This window comes from Rattus norvegicus, chromosome 8, assembly GCF_021556685.1.
Source record: "Rattus norvegicus strain SHRSP/BbbUtx chromosome 8, alternate assembly SHRSP_T2T, whole genome shotgun sequence".
Taxonomy (NCBI): domain Eukaryota; kingdom Metazoa; phylum Chordata; class Mammalia; order Rodentia; family Muridae; genus Rattus; species Rattus norvegicus.
The window spans coordinates 52,678,170-52,704,225 of record NC_141541.1 but is presented as its reverse complement, the minus strand read 5'-3'; the positions used below and the strand labels follow the sequence as shown (position 1 = coordinate 52,704,225).

The 26,056-nt window shown below is 47.7% G+C and overlaps 1 protein-coding gene and 1 pseudogene across 2 annotated transcripts; both read right to left on the bottom strand.

The window, feature by feature from the left end:
• Positions 1–13,475, bottom strand: Treh (trehalase). 2 transcript variants are annotated; one of them, NM_001136141.1, is given in 15 exon segments: positions 1–372; positions 596–649; positions 903–1,015; positions 1,243–1,354; positions 1,534–1,751; positions 2,313–2,507; positions 2,703–2,752; positions 2,981–3,103; positions 3,194–3,310; positions 3,526–3,618; positions 3,755–3,855; positions 4,863–4,950; positions 5,030–5,174; positions 5,296–5,396; positions 13,348–13,450. In NM_001136141.1, coding segments are annotated over 15 exon segments (1,731 nt in total). In that variant the 5' UTR covers positions 13,428–13,450; the 3' UTR covers positions 1–231.
• Positions 11,063–11,491, bottom strand: Rpl35al11 (ribosomal protein L35A like 11; annotated as a pseudogene).
• Positions 13,476–26,056: the final 12,581 nt, after the last annotated feature.

Sequence of the window (26,056 nt, the reverse complement as noted above, 5' to 3'; positions counted from 1 at the left end):
TGAGAGTGTGGAAGTCGGCTGTATGTGGTACCCGATGGGATTCAGTTTCTTCCCTAGTGAAAATTACAGTCTTGACCTCTTGGTCACTTCTTGGCTCAGTACACTGTGAGCAGGGGGGAGGGGGATGACGGTGTGAGGGCAGGGGGGAGCGCAGGGGGAAGCGGGGGTTTAATGAACCATGAGCTGGGGCTAGGGGAGAAAGCACAGGCAGTGAGTCCATTCTTGTCCTTGTCACTGCAGCAGAAGACTGAGAAGAAGGGCAGTCACTAGGCAATGGGGTCCCAGGGAAGCTAACTGGGTCCCGGAAGTCAGCTGGTCACCATAGCGGTCCAGAAGCATCAGGGCCAATCCATTTGTCCAGCCAAATCCTTCCTGAGAGAGAGAGGCCAGGACAGTAGGGCCAGATCACTGAGGCCCTCAAGTTTGGGGGACCCCCTCTTCCTGCGGTTTCTGGACCCAGGGGCACCAGTGATTACCATTCAGAATCTCTCCCATAGGCCCACTTGCTGGGCATCTCAGACCAAAAGGGCATGGATATGTTCAGCAGATCCCAGGAGTTGCCTGTAACTGAATCAGCTCACCCTAGCTTGCTCACCTGAACTTCATACTCCCCTCCTCCACCTGGATGTCCACCATTGCTGATGTCATACTAGGGACAAAACACATGATATGATATATGTGGCTACTTCTGGAAGCCAGACCACCCTAGCTACAGAGTAACAGCCACTGAAGGAAAACATGTACCAAGCTGCTGCTCAGACCCCTGCAGTGCCCAAGAATGGCCACCAGGGGTCGCATGGTACTGGCTTGTTCTATCTCAGACCTGGCAAAGCCTGACAGTCCCTACTTCAACCATGGACTGAGAACCCGATGACAGATTCATCATACCCCAGCCAGCTCACCTTCTCATACATGGCTGACTTTTGGGAGTAGACTTTGAAGTTGGTTTTGATCCAATTCTGGGCCAGCTGGAAAGCCACCTCCTGAGTCCGGGGGGAAGCTGACTTGGCCAAACCTAGACCCCACCCCAGATAAAGCCTGAGTATTCAGAGACCCCATCCTTACAGAAAAGAAGCTTTGGCCTTACGTTCCCCAAGGCAGGAAGGAGATCTATGCCCTCCCATTTCCTTCCTGGACCTGTGGAACCATGCTCTTCATCCAGGGCCTGGGGTTGGAGTGAAGGAGAGAAGGGTGGGCAGCCCAGACAAGTAGAATGGGTATATCAACTGACCCCTTTCTTACCTCTGATGACCAGGTCCTGCAGTGGGGCCCAGGCATTGGGGAAGTCCCACTGCTGGCCTGTGTTACGAAGAGAGGTTGGGATCCCATACTGGTAGGTCAAGATCTTGTTGTCCTAGAAGGTTCCAGACATTGATGTGACTGGATGATGGCTGAGGCAGGAGCCAAGGCCGTGGGGCCCCAAATCTGACCCTTCTCACCCCGCTCACAGCCACTCCCAGTGGCCTCAGTGAGACTTGCAGGGAAGGGAGGGTCCTGCCTCCAGGATGCCAGGCCCACCCACTGTCCCCTCACCTCCAAGTACTTCAGAGCCCTGTCAGCCACACTAGGGTCTGAGAAGCAGCCAGCCCAGAGTGGGGTGAGGTTGGAGGGATAAAACTCCAGGTTCTTCTTCCCTTTTTCCAAGTCATAGTCGAACCAGGCACCCTTCTGCTCGTCCCACAGGATGGCCTCCATGGCGGCCAAGCGCTGAGCCCGCAGGTTCCTGTACCTTTTGGCCTCAGTGTCATTCCCTGTGTGGTACTGCCTTTAGTCTCACCAGGCAGAGCACTGGGCACTGACTGCCCTTGGGCCCCTGGCTTTAGATGTCTTTACGATGCCCCACATGTGGTGCCCATACAGGCTAAGAATCCGAAGGATCATGGAAGGATCATGTTTCCTAAGCGCCCACTAGAATTCATGACTCCTTGAACTAATAGCCCTGCCCTCCTCCCTGGGACTTGCTGGTCTGTCTCCCAGGTCCATCATTCTGAGGACTCTTGCTCTGAGGGGGCTAAGGAGAGCTTTGGGGAATGGAGAGAGATCTGATGTATGCACCAACGTGCCCCTCACAGGCCCTAGAAATCTTCACAGAACAAAAGGACAGCAATGTGAACATAAGTGTGAGGTTTCTCTCTCTCTCTCTCTCTCTCTCTCTCTCTCTCTCTCTCTCTCTCTCTCTCTCCCTCCCTCCCTCCCTCCCTCCCTCCATAGGGGTGAAGGCTTGAACTGTCTGAGGAGACCTACTCCCAGTTCCATGGCCAAGGCTGGTGCAGGAGCCCACACTGGCCTGACTCCTGTCAGGGGGTGCTCACCGAGTCTGGAGTAGAAGTTACTCATCAGTTCCTCTGCTTGGCACAGGAACGCGTTCAGGTCAGCAGGTACCATTTTGCTGGTTCGGATGCTGCTAAGCAAATCAGGGTCTGGGCCTCCAACAAGCCATCGTGAAGAGAAGTCCCAGCCAGACTCAGCCCCAGCCTTGAGCTCAGCCCACAGAGTCTCTCGGTCCCCTGTGAGGACAGAACAGTACTACAGGACCAAGCAGCCACAGATCAAAGCCGGACACTTGCAGAGGCTCAACACCCCCATCCCTTCTCACCAGGCAGAGCACTGGGCACTGACTGCCCTTGGGTCCCTGGCTTTAGATGTCTTTACGTTGCCCCACATGTGGTGCCCACCCGTCAGTCCTTCCCCCTCCTGCTTACCTTCTGGCACCGTTTTTGCCAATTCCTCATCTTTGCTGTAGGACTCTGGCCTGGACAAGAGAAGGACAAACAGCCTCACATGAGGAGGTGCTGAGCCCCTCTGCCAACCAGAAATCTAGGTCATCTTGACCCAGCTACCTTGTCACCTCGACACACACAGCACGAGAGGGCCTAAGGCTCACAGGGTCCCCGTCTGATAAGCTAAGCCGCCCCTCCAGCTCGAGGTTGCAGTGATGCTCATAGCAGAGTGAACTGACGGCAGCAGGCCAGTTTCTCACCTGGGTCCCCCATAAGGGACATAGTAACGATTCAAGATATAGCTTTGCCCTCCTGAGCCCACGGAGACAGTCCTGTTCACAGTCCAGAACTCCAGTTCCAAGGCTAGAGTCCCAATGTTCTCCCTGAGTTGGAGCAGGCAACACCTCAGCCCAGGTATGAAGAAGCCATTGCCCTTAGCCCTGGGACGCCCCCAGCACTAGCAGGGCACCCACCGAAGGAAGGCGACATCATTGGTGTGGGCCACATATCGCTCCATCATGAGAGTCAGGAGTGGGGGGTGGCTGCGTTGCAGGTAATACACGCGTCCGCCGTTGGGGATATGTCCGTAGCTGCCAAGAGGGACTCTGCTTAGATACCTCCTGGCCCAACAGCAAGGCTAAGGCAAGCCCAGCTCCCGACCCAAGGTCCCTTCTTTTTTTTTTTTTTTTTTTTTTTTTCTTTTTTCTTTTTTTCGGAGCTGGGGACCAAACCCAGGGCCTTGCGCTCGCTAGGCAAGCGCTCTTCCGCTGAGCTAAATACCCAACCCCCCAAGGTCCCTTCTTACGTCTTCACCAGATCCAGAAAGTTCTGCAGCATACCCTTCACCGTTGAGGCCATCTCAGAGAGAAGCAGGCCTTCCATCACCCAGTATGAGTCCCTGAGAAGGAGCCAGCACTCATCAGCCAGCTCGCACCCTCTGCCCCGTACTCCCATGTTGGAGGGTGCTGGCCCTGGGTTCGCCACACTCTGCCAACCTCCATGAGCCCTTTAGACTTCTGTACTTGGGCACTCACCAGTAGTAGAATTCGACAAAGCGCCCTCCGGGCACAATGAAGGGGTGCTCTGAATAGATCAGGGAGGACCTCTCGGGGTGGCTGAGGACTTCTGCTTTCATCTGGAATCAGGGGAGACGGCCCTGTAGCATCAGCCATGAGGGTGGAGGTTGCAGAGGATGGGGCAGAGGGCCTGACGACCCTCTGGGGAGGCTACGTCTCTCATTCCTTTTGTTTCGCTACGTAGTCAAGGCCAGATTCTGGGAGTCTTAGAATCCTCCCTCTCCACATGCCAGCCTCTGGGGTCCCTGGTGGTGTGCTGAAGCCCTGGCCACTCGGCGTGGCATTAGGCACAGGCAGTATCCATTGTTGTGACCGGATGAGGCTAACGCTATATTTGAGGTCTCCCTTAATCCCTCCAACCACCCTCCCTGCCCCCCATGCCACTTGAAACCAAACTCAGAAGGTGGAGCACACTCTCCCGGGTCCCCTCCCCAGGATGATGAAACCCACCGCCTTCCCCCCAGGGGCAGTTGAGATTGGGAACAGTGAGGACTGGCATGGGGCCCTTCCCTTGAGTCCTTCCGCAACCTGTTCCTGCCAGTTCTAAGTGTGTTAGTGGGGAGCTTAGCCTTCCTCAATCATTGTAAGCAAGCAGCAGTGGGATGGGGATCAGGCATGTGCCTACTGGAGTGACTGGTTCCGGGCAGCCTTTGGGAAGATTGCCAGGCAGAAAGAGAGTTCCTCAGCAATGGGCTGAACACAGGCTAGCCACATGCAGCCAAAGTGACTGTCCCTGGGACTGAGTGTGGCGCAGAAGCTCAGGAAAGGAGAGAGGCAGAGGACATGCCCCCCTTGCTATGCCCTTTTTGGCTGCAGGAGGCAGCACTGGCTAGCCCTTGGGCAGCAGGACAAGCTTGGTTAGCATGGGTGGATGTGAGGGATTCGAAGCAGATCTTCCCTTCTGAAGTCAGAAGAGCATCCTAGAAGGCTTCTGCTTAGAGCTCAGAGGTGTGTTCTTAGGAAATATCTGTGCTCCCGGGCCCTGTGGTGCCAACAGGAGGGGCTCTGTCCCATCCATCCCTGCAGCAGTCATCTGGGCCATAAAGCAGGCCTGGGCCACTGCTACCTTCTTTCCCAGCTTTTTCCAGATCTTGTGTAGCTCCTCGGCCCAGACACGCAGCCTGGAATCTGAGATCTTCTGCAGGAACTGGGGGCTACGAGAGACAGTCCCTCAGGGTTCGTGGGGGCAGCCCCACGTGGGGGTCCTGTCCTGTCTTCCCTCCAGAGCAGTACCTGTCCTTCCAGTCCTCAGGTGTCCAGGGCTGCAGCTCCTGCCCCACGGGCTGGAAGTAACTCTGGACAAAGTTCTGAAGCTCTTCCCTAGGGATGCTGTGGTTGTGGGCCACAGCCAGCTCACTGAACTTCTGCAGGACCTCGTCTGGAGAGCAGGTGACATTGAGGGTCAGTGGGTACAGTGAGACTCACCCTGGTCAGGGAAGCCTATGCTTCGTCCCTCACCTGCCTGGTAGAAGACTGAGGACAAGCTAAGGTGGCTTTACCTGGAGATGTGGCCAGTGACATATCCACAAACTGCTTGTCATCTTGGTAGAGCTGGGCCATCTGAACTTGGTGCAGGAGCTCCCCATGGCAGTAGATCTGGCTGTAGAGACAGTCGGGATGGTGGTGATCAGAAGAGAAGGCTAGAGTGTAGGACAGATCACTAGTTGATGTTGTTGTTGTTGTTGTTGATGATGATGATGATGATGATGATGATGACGACGACGACGATGATATAGGATATCTCTATCATCCAGCCCTGGCTATCCTGGAACTCGATATGTAAACCAGGCTAACCTCTAACTCAGAGATCCACTTCTCTCTGTCCCCAGAGTCCTGGGATTAAAGCCATGCACCACCTCTAAGCCTGACTTTGGAAATGTCTTAGTAAGGCTTCCCAAGCTGGGTGTGGTAGAACATGACCTTAAACTATCAGGACTCCGGCGTTGGGGGCAGTCAGATCTCTGTGAGTTAGAGACCAGCCTGGAATATATCAAGTTCCAGGATAGCCACAGCTACAGAGGAGCCCCTGTCTCAAAAAAAGAAAAGGAAAAGAAAATCACTAGATAAAGAATCTCAGGCCAAGGCTGTCTTAAGGGTACATCAAATTCAAGAAACAAACAAGCAAGATTAGCAGGCTCATTTCCTTCAAAAGAATAAAGCACAGGCTGGAGAAACAGTGAGGATTAAGACCGCTTGCTCCAGAGGACCTAAGTTCAATGCCCAGTGCCCACAAGGCTGCTCACAACGGTCTGTAAGCCCTGTTCTAGTTACCCAATGCCTCCTCTGGCCTCTGTGGTACCAGGCATACAAGTAGTAGACAGATGTACGTGCAGATCAAATACCATACACTTTTTAATTAAAAAAGGAAAGAAAGAAGAGTGAAGGTTGTGGGAAAGAATACAGTCCCAGAGACCCCCAGGGGTCCAAATGGCATCACATTAAGTGGACATAGTGGGAACTGAACCCAGGTTCTCTGGAAGGGCTCTTACCTGAGGAGCCACCTCTGTAGTTCCTCATTCATTATGTTGCTTGTTTACTTCTAAGATGGGGTCTCACTGTGTAAACTAGGCTGGCCTTGAACTCACAAAGACCTCCTGGCCTCTGCCTTTTGTTTTGTTCTGTCCTTTTTTTTTTTTTTTTTTTTTTTTTTTTTTTTTTTTGCCATGGTTTGTTACTGTGGGTATCTCAGGCTGGTCTTAAACTCTAGATCCCCTAGATCTAGCAGCCTCCTGAGTGCTGAGATTTACAAACACACCACACGGAGCTCAGCCGGAACTTACTTTTAATGAGGAGAAGCACTCAGAGATTAAGATTTATTAATTAGAGCAAGCAGATCTCTCCCGGGAGGGGAGCAAAGGTTGGAAAAGGGAAGAGGAAGGGCAGGTCAAGTCGATGAATACTGCCAGATAATGCCAGGGCCCAGCCCGGGGAGGGCCTCCTGATTATTTAGTGCATATTGAGGCCAAAGTAGTTATGGGCAACACCCTCCACCCCAGCTGCCAGGGCTCAAGGGATAATCTCCCACCCTTCTGCCATATTTCCTGCAGGCTTACAATGGGTACTGATCCACTCTGGCAGAAGACACACCCCTTGGGACACCAGGAAGGATGGTTAGGTGCTCTGCTGAAGCCCACTCGTGTCATCCCTTTAAGAAGACCTGAGTTCTACAACACAACGATGTACTATGGGGACCCACTTCGGTCCGAGCTTTTGAACTGAGACCGGGTGACCGACTTTGTTCCTAACCAACACATGGAACCCAGAAAACAATCAAAGCCCCTCCCTCCCTCTCACCAGGCAGCGATGTCTGCACACCATATTTAGTAATAGATAAGGCACAGAAAATTTCTCTGTAATTTTAGCAGACTCTTCTGTGAGGAAGCCGGACACCACTGGTAAGCTTTAACTACTTAGTGTAAATGGCTCATTTGAAGATGCTGGTGCTGGGAGCTTGAGCAAGGGTATCCTCTGGACAGTGCCGACAGAACGGATTGGCCTGAGAACTGTAGTCCTTTCTGAACTCAGTAGTCCTACCACGCTTGTCTACGGCACAATGACGGACCAAGGAGATCGATTAAGTTATGGCAAAACACACCCATAGAGGTTATTAAGTAAGATTGATCATTTCTTTAAATCCGTCACTAGTCTTTATCAATGCCTTCAAATACTGCCATACACCAACTGTGCAGCACTGTGGCTTTTATGTAAGTTCTATGATGAGTGGAAATGTTCAGGTGTGGGATGCTGCTGTTAGAAGAGTCTTGGTCAGGGGCTGGAGAGATGGCTCAGTGGTTAAGAGCACTGACTGCTCTTCCAGAGGTCCTGAGTTCAAATCCCAGCAACCACATGGTGGCTCACAACCATCTGTAATGGGATCTGATGCCCTCTTCTGGTGTCTCTGAAGACAGCGATAGTGTACTCACATACATTAAATAAATAAATCTTAAAAAGAAGAGCCTTGGTCAGCTGGGCTGGAGAGTCGGCTGATCAGTTAAGAGCATTTGCTGTTCTTGCAGAGGACCTAGGTTCTGTTCCAAGTGCCCACGTGGTGGCTCTCAACCATCTCTGACTGCGGTTTCAGGGTATCTGCTGCCCTCTTCTGGCCTCCATGGGCAATGCATGCATGTGATATACTTAACTGGCAGGCAAAACACTGCTAAGCCTAAAATAAATGCAAGTGTGGCCCAGGCACGCCGGCGAATGTCGTCTTCTTCCTTTTTTTTTTTTTTTTTTTTTTTTTAAGATTTATTTATTTATTATGTGTACAGCATTCTGCCTAAATGTATGCCTGCAGGCCAGAAGAGGGCACCAGATGTCATTGACAGATGGTTATGAGCCACCATGTCTTGCTGGGAATTGAATTTAGGCCCTCTGGAATAGCAGCCAGTACTCATAACCACTGAGCCACCCCCTCCAGTCCTGGCAAATATCTTTTAATCCTAGTGCTTGGGAGGATTGTGGTGAGTTTGAGGCCAGCGTGGTGACTTCCTGGACAGCTAGGGTTACATAGAGAGGCACTGAATCAAAACAAACAAACAAACAAAAACCCAGAGTGAATTAATTAAAAACAAACCTGGGTCCAAGCCAGAATAACTGTGATGCAGACTATCTAATAAAACCACCCTCACTCTAATGCCAGTTATAAAGCTGAGGGTCTCTGGGCTGTTCACAGTTCGGAGTAGCTGGTTGCAAACCTCATGGGAATTCTTCTTGATAGGCACAGCTTCCTTTCCTTGCTTGGGAGCCACCCTGGCACCTTGGCATCAGGGAAGAGACAGCAAGCTCAGGTGACAAGAAAACGGCATCTGTAATGTCCCCTCCCCCACAGGAAGACCTGGCGGGTCAGGCTGGTCTCTCCCACATCTCGTCTCTAAGCCACCAGAGAAGCAGAGGTCTGTACTTACAGACAATCCTGTAGGGCTGACCGAATGCTGGCACACCAGAGGCAGCTCTTCACATCTTTCTCTCTCACTGTTCCCTGCTGCACGGGACAAATGCCTGCTCCTCCTCCTCTGTCCTCATTCAGGGTCTTATTCTAGAGCAGCCCTGAACTAGAGAGGAGCCAAGGATAACCTTGACCTCTAGTCCTCCCGCTCCTACCCACTAAATGCTGAGATTGTAGGAATGGACCACGCTGCTCCATTTAGACAGTGCTAGGCATGTATTCTACCAAGGGAACTATAGCCTCAGAACCTCAAAGGCAATGATTTTCCATTATCTTTCTGCCAGACCATTATGATCCATGCCGTTAGCCCAGACTCAAGAATTGGTGAAACCCTAACTCAGTGGCAGAGTCTTCATTCAGCCCAAGGAGTTGGTTTCATGTTTCCTTCAAGCAAAACAAGCATGCTACATGTTCACCTTGGAATAGACATTCATAAAACACACTGTGGGCTCCTTGAGAGTGTCTGCGGGGCACAGGCCTCTTTCCGAGAGCTTTATTTCAGCATTGACCAGAACGCCCTAGTCTTTCATGTGTCAACAATATTTCATGCCCTTTTCTTTTAGGGGAAATTTCAACCAATATCTAATAGCTACTGATTACCTTACCTCACCAGCTTGTAATTCTCTAGTTCAAAGTACCAGCAATTATGGGGGGGAAGGTGTTCAAAGGCTGCTGCTACTCAGATGGTAAACAGTACCTTTGGGTGTGCCTATAATCCCATACTCCCGTGGGTGAGGGAGGAGGATGGAGAGGCAGAAATTAGCCTGGACTCCCCACTGAGACCAACGGAACCATCTCCTCGGTTAATAGTTTAGTTTTTGAGACAGGGTCTCACATAGCTCAAGGTAGTCTCCAACTTGCTATGTAGCTGAGGACCACCTACAGGCTCACTGAATTTGTAATTCTCCTGCCTCCACCTCCCAAGTGCTGGGACTAGAAGTAGGAGCCACCAGGCCTTGCTTATGCAGAGCTAGGATCAAACCTAGGACTTTACTCATGCTAGGGGGGGGGGGATTCTACAAACAAGCTACACCTCCATGTCCTACTTGTATACATTTTTAAAGCTTTTTTTTTCCTTTGAGAGAGAGAGAGGAGAGCACGTGCGAGAAAGGGAGTTCATGTTCATATGAGAGTGTCTGAGTGAAGCTACCAAAGGACACAGAGAGGGTGTTGGATGTTGGACCGCTTGGGGCTGAGGTTATTATAGTCAGGTGTGAGCTACCAGGTGTGGGTGCTGGGAACCGAACTGCTATCCTCCGGAAGAGGCATGTATTCTTGAACACCGAGCCGTCTCTCCAGCACCTGCCTGTTCCTTACTGAGGTCCCTTGCCTTGAGGATCAGGGAGTCGGTTCCCTAGGAATTAGATTTGTCATCTCGAAAGCCCACCATCAACTTACCACAGCAGAACCATTCTGTTTGTTTGGTTTCTTGTTGGTTTGGGTTTTTGTTGTTGTTGTTTTTGTTGTTGTTGTCGAGAATGGGCCTCTCTGTGTAGCTCTAGCTGTCCTTGAACTCTCTTTGTAGACCAGGCTGGCCTGGAACTGACAGAGATCCTCCTGCCTCTGCCTCCTGAGTGCTGGGATTAAAGGTGTGTGCCCAGACTCACACAAGTGTTCTTAGTACCAAAGTGGTTACCCGGGAGACCTGTGGTCGCCCAGGACTAAAAACTTCTTTATCACCTGATCGGTTGTCCTTCCTTTGTCTAAATAGTCCCCTCAGGGGTTAATGCCATCCTCCTAAAACACACACTAACCTCTCCGCAATTTAACTCTGGGACAAGCCACCTGGAGACACGCAGGTCTCCATTCTTCCATAATGAAGAAAACAACCATAAGTTTAGGGGGGCAGGGTCCTCATTCCACCTGCAATTCTGATTAACTGTGTATAAACGTAGGGGTTCCCACTATCCCCTCAGATTCCATAATTTGCTAGAACCCAGAACCCAGGAAATCACTATCATTGCTGTATTCTTCTCTTGTTTTTGCTTCTCGTGACAGGTTGGCTGTACCAGAATTTGCTCTGTAGACCAGCCTGGTCTCAGACTCAGAGACTGGTCTCCCTCTGCCTCATGAGGCATTAAAGCCATGTGCCACTAAGCCCAACTGATTATATTTTTCTCAGGGAGAGCAAATTAGGATGAGCCAAATAAAGACACACATGGGTAGAGGTAGGGAGACTCCTGATCACGGTGATGTTTCTTTTTTTTTTTTTACAAATCTACTTTTTTTTTTTCTTTTTTTCGGAGCTGGGGACCGAACCCAGGGCCTTGCACTTGCTAGGCAAGTGCTCTACCGCTGAGCTAAATCCCCAACCCCACAAATCTACTTTTATTTATTTACTCTCCATTAGTTTAAATCCGGGATGGGTACAGCATCACACGGATTCAGTGTCCAATGGCCTTTGCAGGAAGGTTGCTTTGGAATTTGGCACGAACCATGCCACTGTTTCCATGGGCCCGAGTTACTTTTGCCCAGATCACTCTGGTTTTGTTTGGTTTGCCTCCAGGAGTCACTGTATTGTTTTTTGCTTTGTACACATAAGCACACCTCTTTCCTAAGTAGAACTCAGTTTCATCTCGGGCATAAACACCTTCAATTTTAAGAAGAGTCGTGTGCTCTCTTTGGTTCCGGAGGCCTCGCTTGTAGCCAGCAAAAATGGCCGGGCACCACAGCCTTCCAGACATACTTGTTTTTTTTTAGAAGTCCTGTTCCCAGCAGGCTTCCAAAGGCGCCAAGATGGCGGAAAGAGCCACGGTGATGTTTCTTACTGGGGAACCAACCCACTGCTATGTCTCCAACCAGAAAGCTTCACCAGTGATTGGAGTTTAGAGTTTTGGTCAGGGTCTCATTACAAAGAGCCCAATCAGCTGAGTCACTGGTCATGTGATGGAATGCAATGTGCAAAGAACCTTCCCTTTCCTGAAGGTCAAATGATATCTTGTGGCCCAAAGGTCCAAGTTCCTAAACACCTTCTTGTGTTTCTGGAGTGCCTGCCCCCATCCTGAGTCATGCTAGAAGCTCCTGGGGACAATGTCACAAACCACCTTATCTTCATAAGCCATGAAGGCCCATGCTAAGCAACAAAGGCAATCTTATCCCACGAGAAATCCCAAGGGCTGAGAGATAACTTGCCAGGAACCTAAGAGGAAGACCATTCAGAGTCTTCATTACTCGGCAGAAAAGTACCGCTGCCCAGGTGGCCATGTTCCCACCTCCTCGTCGCCAGAGTCCCAGAGCCACCTGAGAGGACTGGGCTAAGACATCAGAATATGCACCTGATGAGTGTTTACGTGGGACTTGGAGCACGCTGCCTAGCTTAGGCTGTCATTTACGATGGGGACAACAGGCCACACAATATCAGTTTAATCTTTGGAAACCTACAGGGCTCGCTGTGAAGGGTTCACAAGAAACTCAACGTGAGGACTCAGGGGTGCCTCCTGGTTGTTGCTACTTTGTGTGCACGTCCTCTGCGAGAAGATTACTGGAAGGTTGAGTTTCTTCTTTCCTGGGCTCTGCTCTATGCACCTGTACCTTCAGTGGCTTTCATCCGCAAGCACACGTGTGACTGTCCAAGTAGACCACGGATGTGCTCTCAGGAGCAAGCAGCAGTGCTCATGCTAGCACCGTGCAAATGGCCCAACAGGACACAAAATCGAAGAGCTGCTAAGTCCTGCCTACTGCTGAACAAACAAGTCCTGGTGATCGTTCTAGATCCTTCCTTCACACTGCACAACTGGGCATCAATGAATATTCACAGCTCAGTCTTCAAAATGCATCCCTAATCAACACTTCAGCCCCGCCTCCCCACCCCTTCCTGACAACAGAGGTCTTGGTCTCCCTTTCCTTAAAGCCATCTTCACCTCATAGCCTCGTTCTACTTCTGTCCAGGGCACGTGGGACTTTGTGACCCTTGGAGGACACCTCAGAGCTTTTGCCCTGCAGACTCTCTGCCTCCCCTCTGTTCAAAGATGGATCCTTCCACATTCTATTGTCCCGTTGCCTCCTCTGAGACTCCCCCTTCTGCTTACTCCTTGCTTACTTAGTTCCCCTTCTCTTTGCTCTTCATGATACTAGGCCCTGTTTTTTACCCTTCTTGCAATAGCTGGTGATGTGGAGAGGGAGGGCTCCACAAGTTCATGTGGAGGAGAGAATGACAACTCCATATCTAGGAGGCACAGTGGCACCCCATCTTTGTATTTGCTGATAGAAGCTGAGGCTCAGGAGAAAGGATTGACTTGCCCTGGGACACAAAAAGAGCAGCAGGGAAGGCTGAATCCCATAAGCTCTTGACAGGATCTAGACTCCCCTCACACCAGGCTAGGCAAAGTTTGCTAGAACAGTGAAGAGAATAGCCCTGCTTGGTCCAAGGAGCAGCTTGGCTGGTGAGCTCTGGCCAGCAGCATGGAGGGTGGGCCTTGGCCAACAGCTCTGGAGTCAGATGTAGGTGCTGGCTCCACCACAGTGAGTTTGGTTATAATCCTCCTACCCCACAAGCTTGGCTTCTTCCTTCTTGATCCTCTGAGAGGCTGGCTCTCAGAGGGTGAGCTCTCATCCCAGCCTTCCACCCTTGTCTTCCTCCCTACACCCAGCTTCTCCATACCCCTACCTCTCACAGGGTGGTGGCAGGGCCTCCTGGGAGCTAAGTCCCAGGCCCAGCAGAAGCAGCAGGTGCAGCTCCCAGGTCATCCTGGACACGGTGTCTGGAACTGAATGAGCCTTGTCACCTCTGGCTTGCTGAGCATGGCCTGCTTCACTTGCCTACCCAGGTCAGCCAAAGTCCATGCTGTGAGGTGTGGCTACCTGAGGTGGGATGTGTGTTTCAACTTCTCGTGGAAGTGCTCACCACTTCTGCCCTCCAGCCACAATGGTCACTACCCCTGTCAGCCATCTTCTATTTCTCAATTCTAACTTGTTACACGCTCAGGGACTTTCCTCAGAGTCATACGGGTGGACACCGAAGGGCCAGGACCACAATGGAAGTCACCCAAGTAGGGGTTAGAAACCAAGTCACTAATGCCAGAAGAGACAGTTTCTTTTTTCATTTTAAACAGAATGACTCAAGTCTTCTCCAAAGTAATGTCAAACTCAGTGTTATCTACAGGAGACCCTGTAAAGACACAAGACGGTCTCTCAGGGAATGGGTCAGGAAGCCCCACCATAAGATGATATCTGCACTGAATCTTCAGGAATACAGTCAGGAGGCCATTCCATCACATGTGACATATGGAGACTTGGTACAGAGGTGGTTGTGTGACAAGCCGGAGGGGTCTGTTGTCACCAGTTAGTGAAAAGGTTTTGCCGAGGAGCTGGAGAAATAGCTCAGAGGTTAAGAATATTAGCTGCTCTTCCAGAGAACCCTGGTTCAATTCCCAGCACCTACATGGCAGCTCACAACTGTTTGTAACTCCAGTTCCAGGGGATCTGACTCCCTCACACAGATATACATGCAGGCAAGTACCAATACACATAAAACTAGATAGATAGGGAGATACATAGATAAGATAGATAGATGGCAGATAAATAGATAAGATAGATGATAGATAGATAGATAGATAGATAGATAGATAGATTAGATAGATGGATGGATAGATGGATAGATGGATGGATGGATGGATGGATGGATGGATGGATGGATGGATGGATAGATGGAAAGGTTTTACCAAGACACAGAGGAATTCAGTTCCCCGAAAAGAACCAACGAAAGCAGTGGCCTGAAGCATTGGCTTAGGCTTTCAGAAGCTTGTGCCTCTGAGCGTTGGCAGGGGAGGGGTGAGGAGGGAAGGGGTATTGGACAGAGCCACGAGCTCTTGGACACAATATAGTCCATTCAGGTCTATGGTCTAAACAGCCACAGGGAGGAGGGCACAGGCCCAGAAAGAGCTTACTGGCAGCTGTGACTTCTGAGCTCAGGGATTGGGGTGTCCTTTCCTCTAGGGCTGGGCTGGCAGCTATAGCAGGGTATTTGAAAAACCTGTTTCTAGTTGTGGTATAGTTCAGCCTTAGCACATGTAAGTGTGAGTAAATATAAGTTATAAATGTTGGAGAGTCGAAGAAGGTGTTTAAGATTGGAGGGTCTAAGAAGGTGTTTTAAGGTAAATAAATGCAAGTTGTAGAGGTACAAGAAAATGATTTTATATATCCTCAATTGCTATCATTACACCAAGATTTCAAATTTCAGATTTTTTTTAAAGGTTTATTTATATGAGCACACTGTAGCTGTCTTCAGACACACCAGAAGAGGGCATCAGATCCCATTTCAGATGGTTGTGAGCCATCATGTGGTTGCTAGGAACTCAGGACCTCTGGAAGAGTCAGTGCTCTTAACCGCTGAGCCATCTCTCCAGTCCAAATTTCAGAATTTTAACATTGATTATTGGAGTTTTTATAAGCTAATAGAGCACTGGCTGCTTACGGTTCAGTCACAAGCTCAAGATTTTAAACTTCCTTTAGTTGTCTTCTGAATACAGACTTAAGGGAACTTCTCATGCTAAAAACACCTCTGTTCAATCTGTGTATCTAATCCTCCAGACTAAGGAAAGAACGTTCTGTGCCTTTTAACTCAAACCTACAGCTTTTGCTAGGTCTCAAAAAGGCATGGGTCTACCCCTGTTGTCTTACAGACACCTGTTAACTACTTTTCCTAAAATATGGATTTCAGTACAGTGGTAAATCCTAATGTGTGTAGTTATGTAAATTAAAATTCACATAAGCTTCAAGGAATCAAAAACAAAAATCATAAGATTTGGATCCACCTGCTTCAGATCAAATGGTCTCCAGATAAGTACTTACTCCTGCACTTGAAAATGGGATTTTCCCCCTTGGTCTTGGGATTGCTTACCTTCCCCGATTACTAGACAATTTTAACTTCTGCCCTTAGTCTACATTTGTCTCAGCTGATTTTCACGTGGCTGACAACTCCATCCAGGAATCACCTGTGGAGCGCTGAACTCTGACTGGAAGCTGATGTTAACCAGTCCAGCCAATGTGATTGCTCTCTGTCTGTCAGCTGGGTCAGCTAATCAGAAGCATCTGATGCCCCATTACCCAGCCTTTGACTTAGCATTCCAGCCTTCCTGGGCCCCTATTACAACTTCCTAATGTCAGCTGGAAGCAGTTACAGGAGAAAAATATGACAGCCATTGTCCTACCTAACAGGCTGAAAGGCTAAAAAAAGGAACACCCATGGCCTACATTGAAAAGGGCCGGGGTTGGGGATTTGGCTCAGTGGTAGAGCGCTTGCCTAGCAACCGCAAGGCCCTGGGTTCGGTCCCCAGCTCCGAAAAAAAAAAAAGAAGGGGCCCCACTTCATGATGGCCATAAAAATAGGTGGGATCCAATCCTGGATCAACACTGTCATCTGAAGTTTGTCCCCTGAAAGCATCAGGACTTGGACACGCAATGGGTCATCAGACAACATCCACAAGACCCCGGCCTCAGAGAAAAATTTGAGTCAATGATTTGACTCACTGAAACTACTCAAAGAGGGGAAATGTTGAGATCTGCCCTTTCCCCAGCATATCTGTAGCCATTTTGTTCCATACCTGCCAGCTGTTTCATACTGTTGCTATGATACGCCTGCCAGTCACTGACACAGAAAAAGAACTTGACTCAGAGCAGGGCCATGCTGACCACATACTCTGTTATGTTCTGTATGTTCTGAGGTTGTTAATCCTAAGAAATTCCACAAAGCTTTACATAGGACTCATCAAATTAAAGGTCAATATGAACAGTTATGTCTAACCTGACCACCGGGCACCATGTCCTGCACCTAAATTTGAGCTCACTGTGCTTTTTGTGGTTTTAGCCTTTATAAAATGACAGAGTAAGATGTTTGTCATTGTGGCTCAGCCTCCAAATTCTGAACTATAGCCCTAATCAATCAGTATTACTGTGTACATTCAATAAACCATCCTCTCTGGCTGTGATTTGTGTTCGTGGGGCTTGGGGGTGACTCCTGGACCCCAACATTAATGGGATTTAAGAGCCATAAATAAGATGATTCGGCCAATGGGCTCTTTACAGCCTGGAATTTCATTGCCTTCTTTGTTACCTAAGTTATGGCTAATGATATTAATTGATTTTAAAAGATTGGTTTTTTCCCACAATTCCTTTGCACGAGCATTGTAGGGAAAGGGTTGATTTCTCAGTACCTACTTATAATAATAGTTGTCCAGTAAAGAGGTATTATTGGAAAGTTTTGCCTCAAGAATATTAAATAGCCCTACTTGTGTCAATATTTTGTACAACAGCCATTAGAAATAATTTGTAAACAGTTTCCTCAATCTAAAATTTTTTTTAAAGATTTATTCATTTATTATATATAAGTACACTGTAGCTGTCTTCAGATACACCAGAAGAGGGCATCGGATCTCTTTACAGATGGTTGTGAACCACCATGTGGTTGCTGGGAATTGAACTCATGACCTCTGGAAGAGCAGTTGGGTGCTCTTAACCGCTGAGCCACCTCTCCAGCCCCTAAAATTTACCATTATATGGATGATAGCTTACTGGCTGATCCAGATGCAGATATCTTAGGAAAAAAATGTTTGATGAAGTAAAGACAATTTTTGCCTTACTGGGGATTACAAATGCTCCTAAAAAAATACAAAGAGGAGATTCTGAAAATAAGATAGGTTTACAGAAGTAAAGTTCAGAAAGTACAAATCAGGAAAGATCAATTACAAACTCTTAATGATTTTCAAAAAATTGCCAGGAGATATTAACTGGCTATGGTCCATAATTGGATTAACTACTCAAGAGCTAAGTAATTTATTTCAAACCTTACAAGGTGATAAGGATTTAAATAGTCCAAGAAAATTATCAGCTTAAGCTGAGAGAGAATTGACTCTGGTGGAAAAGAGATTACAAGATGCACATGTGGACTGACTGGATCCAAAGCTGGATTGTATTTTAGTTATTTTGTCCTCTACTCATTCTCCCTATTCTTACACAGAGAGAAGATATCTTAGGATGGATTTTTTTTCAAGATTTATTTATTCATTTATTATATATAAGTACACTGTAGCTGTCTTCAGACACACCAGAAGAGGGCATCGGATCTCCTTACAGATGGTTGTGAGCCACCATGTGGTTGCTGGGAATTGAACTCAGGACCTCTGGAAGAGCAGTTGGGTGCTCTTAACCACTGAGCCATCTCTCTAGCCCAGGATGGATATTTTTTAAAAAAAAAAATTTATTTACTTTATGTATGTGAGTACACTGTCACTGTCTTCAGACACACCAGAAGAGGGCATCAGACCTCATTACAGATGGTTGTGAGCCACCATGTGGTTGCTGGGAATTGAACTCAGAACCTCTGGAATAGCAGTCAGTGCTCTTAACCACTGAGCCATCTCTCTAGCCCAGGATGGATATTTTTAATCACACAAACAGAGTTAAAAAATTAAAGTCCTATGTTTGTAAATTGACTCTGAAAGGAAAAATAAGACTTTGACAATTAGTCTGGGATAGGCTGAGATTGTGGTGCCTTTTATCAATGCTGAAATTGCCTCATTATGGAAAGAAAATGAACACCGGCAAAGAGCTTGCAGTATTTTTTGGGGTGGAGGGATTAACAACAAATATCCCCAAAGCAAGAGACTCAGTTTATAAAAAGAACTAATTGGGTTCTCCCTCATATGGTAAAAGTGACGCTAATTTCTGGAGCCCCTACATTCTACACTGATGCAAATAAATCAGGAAAGGCAGGTTATAAGTCAGGAAAAATAAGCATGGTAACTCAGAGTCCTTATAATTTAGTTAAAAAAAATCAGAGCTGTGTGCCATTTCTATGGTATTAGTAGATTTTCCTGAACCTCTTAGTATAGTTACTGACTCTCAATATGCAGAAAGAGTTGATTTACATGTTGAAACTGCTGGGGTCCAAGGATTGTCTCACAAACCACACGGACACCAACACGGACAGTCAGACAGGGATAGTTTATTGAGCACATGCCCCAGGACTGGCCAACCAAGGCCACGGTACAGATTCAGGAACTGAACCATAACCCTGAGTTAAGCTCCTACAAGAGTTTTTAAGTCCAAAATTCACAAACGTCTGTGCCAAGTTATTTCACCAATCAGGATTTAAGAATGGAGGACTTCCTTAGGACCATGTCTTTGTTGTATACATATCCTGTTCCCATTGGTTTGGGTAATCGACTGTGACAGGTGACTTGCCTTGTCTAATATTCATGTTCTAACTTGTCAAAAGGACAGGACTTTGTCTAGCATTCATGTTTTAACTCATCAACTAGGATGTCAGTCACCCATGTACATGTCTCTTGCTGCCAAGTAGGATGTCAGTTTCCAGGGAGATCTTGGGAACTTAAACTTTATTGGACCACTACTCAAAATGGAAGTCTTATTCTAAGTAGTTCCTTATATTGGTGCAGGTGTCTCTCTTATGTTGGGGTCCATCTCAGGGGTGTCTTATACCATAAAAGCTTATACACAGGAGCAGGAAGTGCTGTTAGGTGATTGGTTCCGGTCCAAGCTTATTGTGGGTAACTATACAAAACAGTTCTATTGACTTTTTTTGTGATTGGTTTCCAAGGGCACAGAACATAGCAGAATATGTAATCAATCTTGGTATTAGAAAGTTTCCTAGGGGCTGGGGATTTAGCTCAGTGGTAGAGCGCTTACCTAGGAAGCACAAGGCCCTGGGTTCGGTCCCCAGCTCCAAAAAAAAAAAAAAAAAAAAAAAAAGTTTCCTAGTGGGGTTGGGAATTTAGCTCAGTGGTAGAGCGCTTGCCGAGCAAGCGCAAGGCCCTGGTTTTGGTCCCCAGCTCCGAAAAAAAGAAAAAAAAAAAAAAAACTAATAGAATGTGCCTTCCTACCTTTACATGTGGCATTTAATCTTACTGTTAGTATGAGGAGGAGGAGGAGAAGAGTCATTTGAGGAAGTAGAAGGACTTGGAGTTTAGCTGTAATGTATGGATTGGTGAATGTGTGTCTTCATTATGTGAATTTTCACATAGTCACGTGCCTGTACAATCATTGTGATAGAATTTCAGACACACCAGAAGAGGACTCCAAATCCCTTTACCAATGGTTGTGAGCCACCATTTTGTTGCTGGGAATTGAACTCAGGACCTCTGGAAGAGCAGTCAGTGCTCTTAACCACTGAGCCATTTCCCCAGCCCAAGAATTAGAACATTATAAGGAAATTCAAACTGCAAAGCTGCAGCGATTTGGATCTAAGATAAAGTATTTGAGCAGGGAGATGGTAACTGATGCCTTTAATCCCAGCAGAGAGAGAGAGGTGGAACTCTGTAAATCAGTTGTTTCCCAGAGTTACGGTGAACATGTTGGTGGTGACCCATGCCTTTGATCCCACCACCCAGGGACAAAACTCAGATTCAGCTCCTAATGGGCATTTTTGCACACTAGAAAAAGTACATATCATAATTACAGATAATTATTTAAAAAAAACCCAACTCTCTAGAGGGTTCTAGAAAGGCAGCTAATTTCCAATGGGCACAGGAACAAAGAGCTAATAAGCTCAGATTGGTGCATGCAGCCTTAACCAATATTGATCCAGATAATACCCTAATTGTGGAAGTCATATTTATTGGCGACTAGGTATTCTTCATAAAACAAAAGGGAGTCCATCAATATTTGCCTGACGGCTTCTGTTGCAAACACTTTCCACATATGGAAAATAAATATTCTCTCTGAGAAACAAATCTGGACATTTTACAAGGAGTAAATAACTTTATTCTCAGTCATTGCCGACCACCTTGTTGTCAGAAGGATGCCCCTTACAATGATGGATTAGACTATTCAAAGGTAGAGTCCTTCACAGACTTAGCTATGGAAGGATAGGTAATACGGTTGCCTGGTACCTATCTGAATTCCTTCACGACCCGGATGTGGGAGCAAAGGGGTCTGTGCCTTCCCACAGTGAGGAAATACTTCAGTTGTCTATGATCTGTTGGGGGTTGGTCTGGTGCTGCTATATATTCAAATGCTAAATTCTATGCCCCAAGTTCTGGTTGCCCCAAGAGAAGGGAATTCTCTATACATCAGCTTTTGTTGTTCAAATCTTGCCCCTACCCCCAATTAGCCCTGATTGGTTCATAAAAGTTGTGACGCAGCCTGTAGCTGGGCAGAAGAGAGGTGGGCGGAGCTTCCGTCCCCAGTCTTGGGGTCTCAGGTAAGGACAAGAGAGAGGGCTAGGAGAAGAGGAAGAAGGAAGTTTACATGGGGTAGTATGGACTGTCATGAGGGGCTGGCCTGATCAAGTAGAAGGAGCATAAACTGAACACGTGGCACGGAAGCAGACAAAATAGCTCGGAGGGTCGATACCCGCCGAGCTCTAGCATTTTAAAGCTTATTATAAGTTTTAAAGGTCTGTGTGGCTTTTATTTGGAAGAGGGCTGGTTAAAGAGTAACTGCAGTCATATTAATTTCCAGCATTAGTTATTATATACAGAATATTAATATTTATTTTACAATAATCCCCATCCCTAAACTGCTCACCACTCCCCCCAAAATGGTGCCTATTGAACTGTGGGGACCAACAAGTGGTTCCAGCATTTGGCTAATTCATGGTTTACAAACAACAACCAACCATTTTGCCCTAGGAAAGATATAACTTGTTTAAAAAGGAAATCTCCGGAGTTAGGGTTGGGTCAGGGTTTTGTTTTTATCTTTCCAGGAGAATAAGAGCATCCAACCAAGGAATCTGGAGACCGACCACTGGACAAGTGTAACATCAGAGGAAAGAGGCTGGGTCATGTCCTAAGAAAAAGGTAAATTGGCAGACTGGTGTCACCCACCTTCAGCTTGTCTCTGCTGCCCTCTACAGACGTAACTGGCAAATGTTCTCTCCGTGGACCCAATTCAATTAAACTTTAATTAAAAATTAAAGTTGGCTTTGGGGTTGGAGCGTGACTTTCTCCTTCTCCAAACCCACACATGCTTGTTGAAGGCTACAGGAGACCTTGTCTCAAAGAAAAGGAAAGAAGAAAACTGAACGGAAGGACCAACGAAGCTGAGGCAGAAGATTCAGGCAGGTGCCTGCAAACCAGTTCTTAGCTGTTCTTATAAACACTTCCTGTAGCCGGGTGTGCTGGTATAAACACTTCATGATCCGTGTATTGGATCCTGGCACTCTGGAAGGAGAGGCAAGCAGATGTGAGTTTAGGCCAGCACTTTGTCACCACACTGGGCACTCAACGGACCTTTAATTTCACACCTAACCAACACTTCACCAGCAAGGGCGCTACCCCAGAGCGCTACTGGAAGCTTTGCTCAATGGAACGAACTTATCGAACTTATCGAACTTATCGTCATCTATTTTGAGCTCGCTACTGATTTGGGGTTTTGACTATTTCATTTCCTGTTTATAGGGGACGTAATGTACGGTACTTCAGGGACTGTGTGCATGAGCCTTGTCAGACAGCAAGAACTGAAGGCAGAAAAGAGAAAGTTCCCAGGAGAGGGGTGGGGGTGGGTTGGGGTCGGGTGGGAAGCAGGCCCTGGAGGGCTGGAAGAGAGAGCCACCTAGTGGACTCTAAGCAGAATTCTGTTTCATTTGTTTTTGGTCTGCGTTCGCCCTGAGGAAAGTCTAGCAGGAAACTTTATTGTGGTTTCTTAATAGCACGCTGTAAGGGTCATTAGTTGAAAGAGACATTATTGGATGTAATACAGTGACATCATATAAATAATTACCCATACCTGTATAAGTAGTCTCCAGGCCATGAGTACTTGATGCCTGGGAGCACAAGATACCGTTGGCAAGCATGACTCAGACAGGCTTTGTATATTAGATATCAACTAGATTAATAGTAGAATATAACAGTATTATATTAATCATTTTGAATTACTCTAATGAAATCCTTGAGGTAATTAATTAACTTATAAAGAGAAAAGGTTTATGTTTGGCTTGTGGTTCTGGACTGACCTATTCATTGGGTCCAATGGTGAGGGTTCAAGATTGAGTGATCCTATTACTTGGGGCCGCTGGTGACATGCTGGCAGGAATATGCATGGAATAAAGTGCTTACATCTTAAGCCCGGCATCAGAGCAGCACTGAGACTGGTATTCTAGTCTCTTCCAAGAGCTAACCTCCAGTGCCCTGAGCAATCCTCTAGTGCATTCTTTCTTTTTTTGTCTATATATTATACATATATGTGAATACACTGTCACTGTCTTCAGACACACCAGAAGAGGGCATCGGATCCCATTACAGATGGTTGTGAGCCACCATGTGGTTGCTGGGAATTGAACTCAGGACCTCTGGAAGAGCAATTAGTGCTCTTAACCGCTGAGCCATCTCTCCAGCCCCGAATGCTCATTGCTTAAATCATCTTCCACCTTTGATTTTTATTGTTGTTGTTGTTATTGTTATTATAGTGGTATTTTGTTTTTTGAGACTGAGTCTTACGTGGCTTAGGCTGGCCTTAAAGTCACTATGTAGAAGAGGCTTGCTGGCTAGCTCACAGTTTCACCCTAAGCTTTCTTACATTGTTCAGAATCACCAGCCCAGGGAATGGTGCCACCTGTGGTGGGCCTAGCACTCCAATATCAAACATTGTTATGATGTCATACTGAGGACAATGGGAATGACTGTATAAGAGTGGGCTCTCCTCCCCTCAATAAATTGGTCTGGGAACTTTCTCCTTGCTGGCCAGAATTCATAGTTTGGGAAGGTGCTATGTAGATTGCGTGTGGTATAACTCGGCTGTGGACTTTGGGTGCTACATCAGCCGAGTCAGATATACCCATTGGTAAAATAGTGGCTAATATGCCATAGGGTAACCAACCAATGGCTTTCTGATTAGACCTGAGGCCTATGACCCAGGAAGGAATTCATGTCTGACACTTAAACCTGGTCCAAATTCCTGGGCCAGGGAAGTGATAGGCCCTGGTTCAGGAGTTAGAGTTGCTTCGCTAAATGGACATGATGTGGTAAAAAAAAATTGCCCTTGAAATAACTATGCTTGTCTCTCGATGTGCTCTGTCAGAAAAGCTTCTGTTTGTTTGGCTGGCCTGAAGCTTGCTGTGTAGACTAGGCTAGCTTTAAACTCAAGAGCTCTACCTGTCTCTGCCACCCAGGTGATGGGATTAGAGATGAGTGCCACCAGTCAGCCTAGAGAAGTTTATGCTAACTACGGACTCGGAATGGTTAAAGTGGGGGAATAAATGACCATTTATTTATCCTGAGAGCACTCAGCCATAAGTGGGACATCTGTGTCACCAGTGCGCTAAGGCTTGAGGAGCAGCTGGGAAGAGAGAGCAGAATGTAAGGGCAGATGGTGGGGTGAACTATTGTCAAATGTTATCTTCCAGCTACGATGTCGCTGCTGGACTCTTGAACTCACAGCGCACGACCTGTCGGCATCCTGACATGGAGGAGGGACACGCAGGCTCCAGACTTCCCCGAGGGTTTATAGCAGTGAATGGTTGCCGGGGGAGTGAGACAGTAGTGTAGCCCTGGTAAAGTGCCCACGCTCCTGTAAATGACCTCCTATCGGAGCAACCTTAATGAAACTCATTCGGCCAATCCAAAATGGAGACAGGGAAGGAAGAGAGAGACTAGTTTGGAAAAGGAAGGGGATCAAAGGGCTATAGAAGGTGTACAGAGTAAGGGAACAGAGGTAGATATGATAAAACTATATTAAATCATGTTTGATAATGTCATGATGAAACCACCATTGTTTATAATCAATATACACACGCACGCACACACGGACATGCACACACACATTCACACACATTCACACACACATTCACACACATTCACACACACATTCACACACACACATTCACACACACACACACACACACACGTGCTCACACATGCACGCACGCACAAACACACACATGCAAAAGATGGATTGTAGCTTGGGCACTGCCTCTAGGCTCACCACCATCCCAGGGGCCATGGAGAGCTGAGCTGGCCTTCAGCTCCAGCCTCTGCAATGCCCAATAGTGTCCACTGGGGGCCGCCACCGCCCTGAATGTGCTGCTCGGAGATTGATATAGCCTCCCCTGAGGAAGAAGGCCCTGGACAGGGATGCCCCTGACAGATGACATCGTCCACTGCTGACTTTTTTTTTTTCTTTTTTCTATTTTTCGGGGCTGGGGATTGAACCCAGGACCTTGCGCTTCCTAGGCAAGTGCTCTACCACTGAGCCAAATCCCCAACCCCCCACTGCTGACTTTTATGAGTAAATGAATTTGTTTAGACCCAATTCTAGGTCAACTCAAAGCCACCTCCCAGGTCTGGGGGAAACTAGCTAAATTAAGCCTTAGACCCTACCCGAGCCAGGAGCTGAGTATCCAACGTGCCCACCCTGAACAGAGAGGGGCTTATTCTCCCCAAGGTGGGCCCTCAGACATCTTATCTGGACCCATGCACCCATGGGCCCTTAATTTAGGGCGCCTGGTTAGAGGGAGGTGTTAATCCTGAGATTCACAAAAGAAAAACCATTTCCACAATTTTGAAACAAATTTGAAGTAAGCTTTAATTAAATACTGACCAGGACCGCCCTCTGGAATTCCCAGCAAACGGTCATGAGACAGGATTGTAGGGCTTCTTAAGGATAAACCCCGATGGCCACTGTATCTTCCCATATGGCGCTGTGATTAAGAACTACAGCTCCCAGCATTCCAGGAAGTTACCTGGTCCTTGGGCAGATGGGGCTTACAAGTTAACTTTAGGTCTTACAAAGGGAGAAGAGTGTTGGAACTCCCTGGACAGATGTATGTCATCTGAGGGGGTCTCAATAGAGCAGAGCAGCCAGGGAGAGGACGAGGAGCCCTGGATTCTTGTTCCTGACTCACAGTCCAAGCATGACTGCCCCTACACCCTTGGTCAGGCTGTGGTAGATGCTCTCTGTCCACGTCCATACTTCCAATGTCCTGTAGAAGGAACCCAGACACTTGGGGAATCACACACCTAGAGAGAGGCTGTACAGATAGGTCAAGATCTTGCTGTCCTAGAAGGTTCCAGACATTGATGTGACTGTGTATGGTGGCTGAAACAGGAGCCAAGGACCCTGGGACCCTCTGGGAAGGCAGAAATGCCCCTCCTGACTCCTGTGAGGATCCTGCCTCACAGCCACTCCCAGTGGCCCCAGTGAGATTTGCAGGGAAGGGAGGGTCCTTCCCTCCAGGATGCCAGGCCAGGCCCACCCACTGTTCCCTCACCTCCAAGTACTTCAGAGCCCTGTCAGCCACACTAGGGGCTGAGAAGCAGCCAGTCCAGAGTGGGGTGAGGTTGGAGGATAAAACTCCAGGTTCTTCTTCCCTTTTTCCAAGTCATAGTCGAACCAGGCACCCTTCTGCTCGTCCCACAGGATGG

What these genes read in the sequence shown, in the direction of transcription:
- Treh (XM_087563557.1), bottom strand. Translation starts at nt 13,427, where the DNA reads ATGACCTGGGAGCTGCACCTGCTGCTTCTGCTGGGCCTGGGACTTAGC. An exon ending in CCTGAGGACTGGAAGGACAG is followed by an intron (nt 4,951 to 5,029) that starts GTACTGCTCTGG and finishes TGTCTCTCGTAG; the next exon opens with CCCCCAGTTCCTGCAGAAGA. An exon ending in AATGATGTCGCCTTCCTTCG is followed by an intron (nt 3,104 to 3,193) that starts GTGGGTGCCCTG and finishes GCTCCAACTCAG; the next exon opens with GGAGAACATTGGGACTCTAG.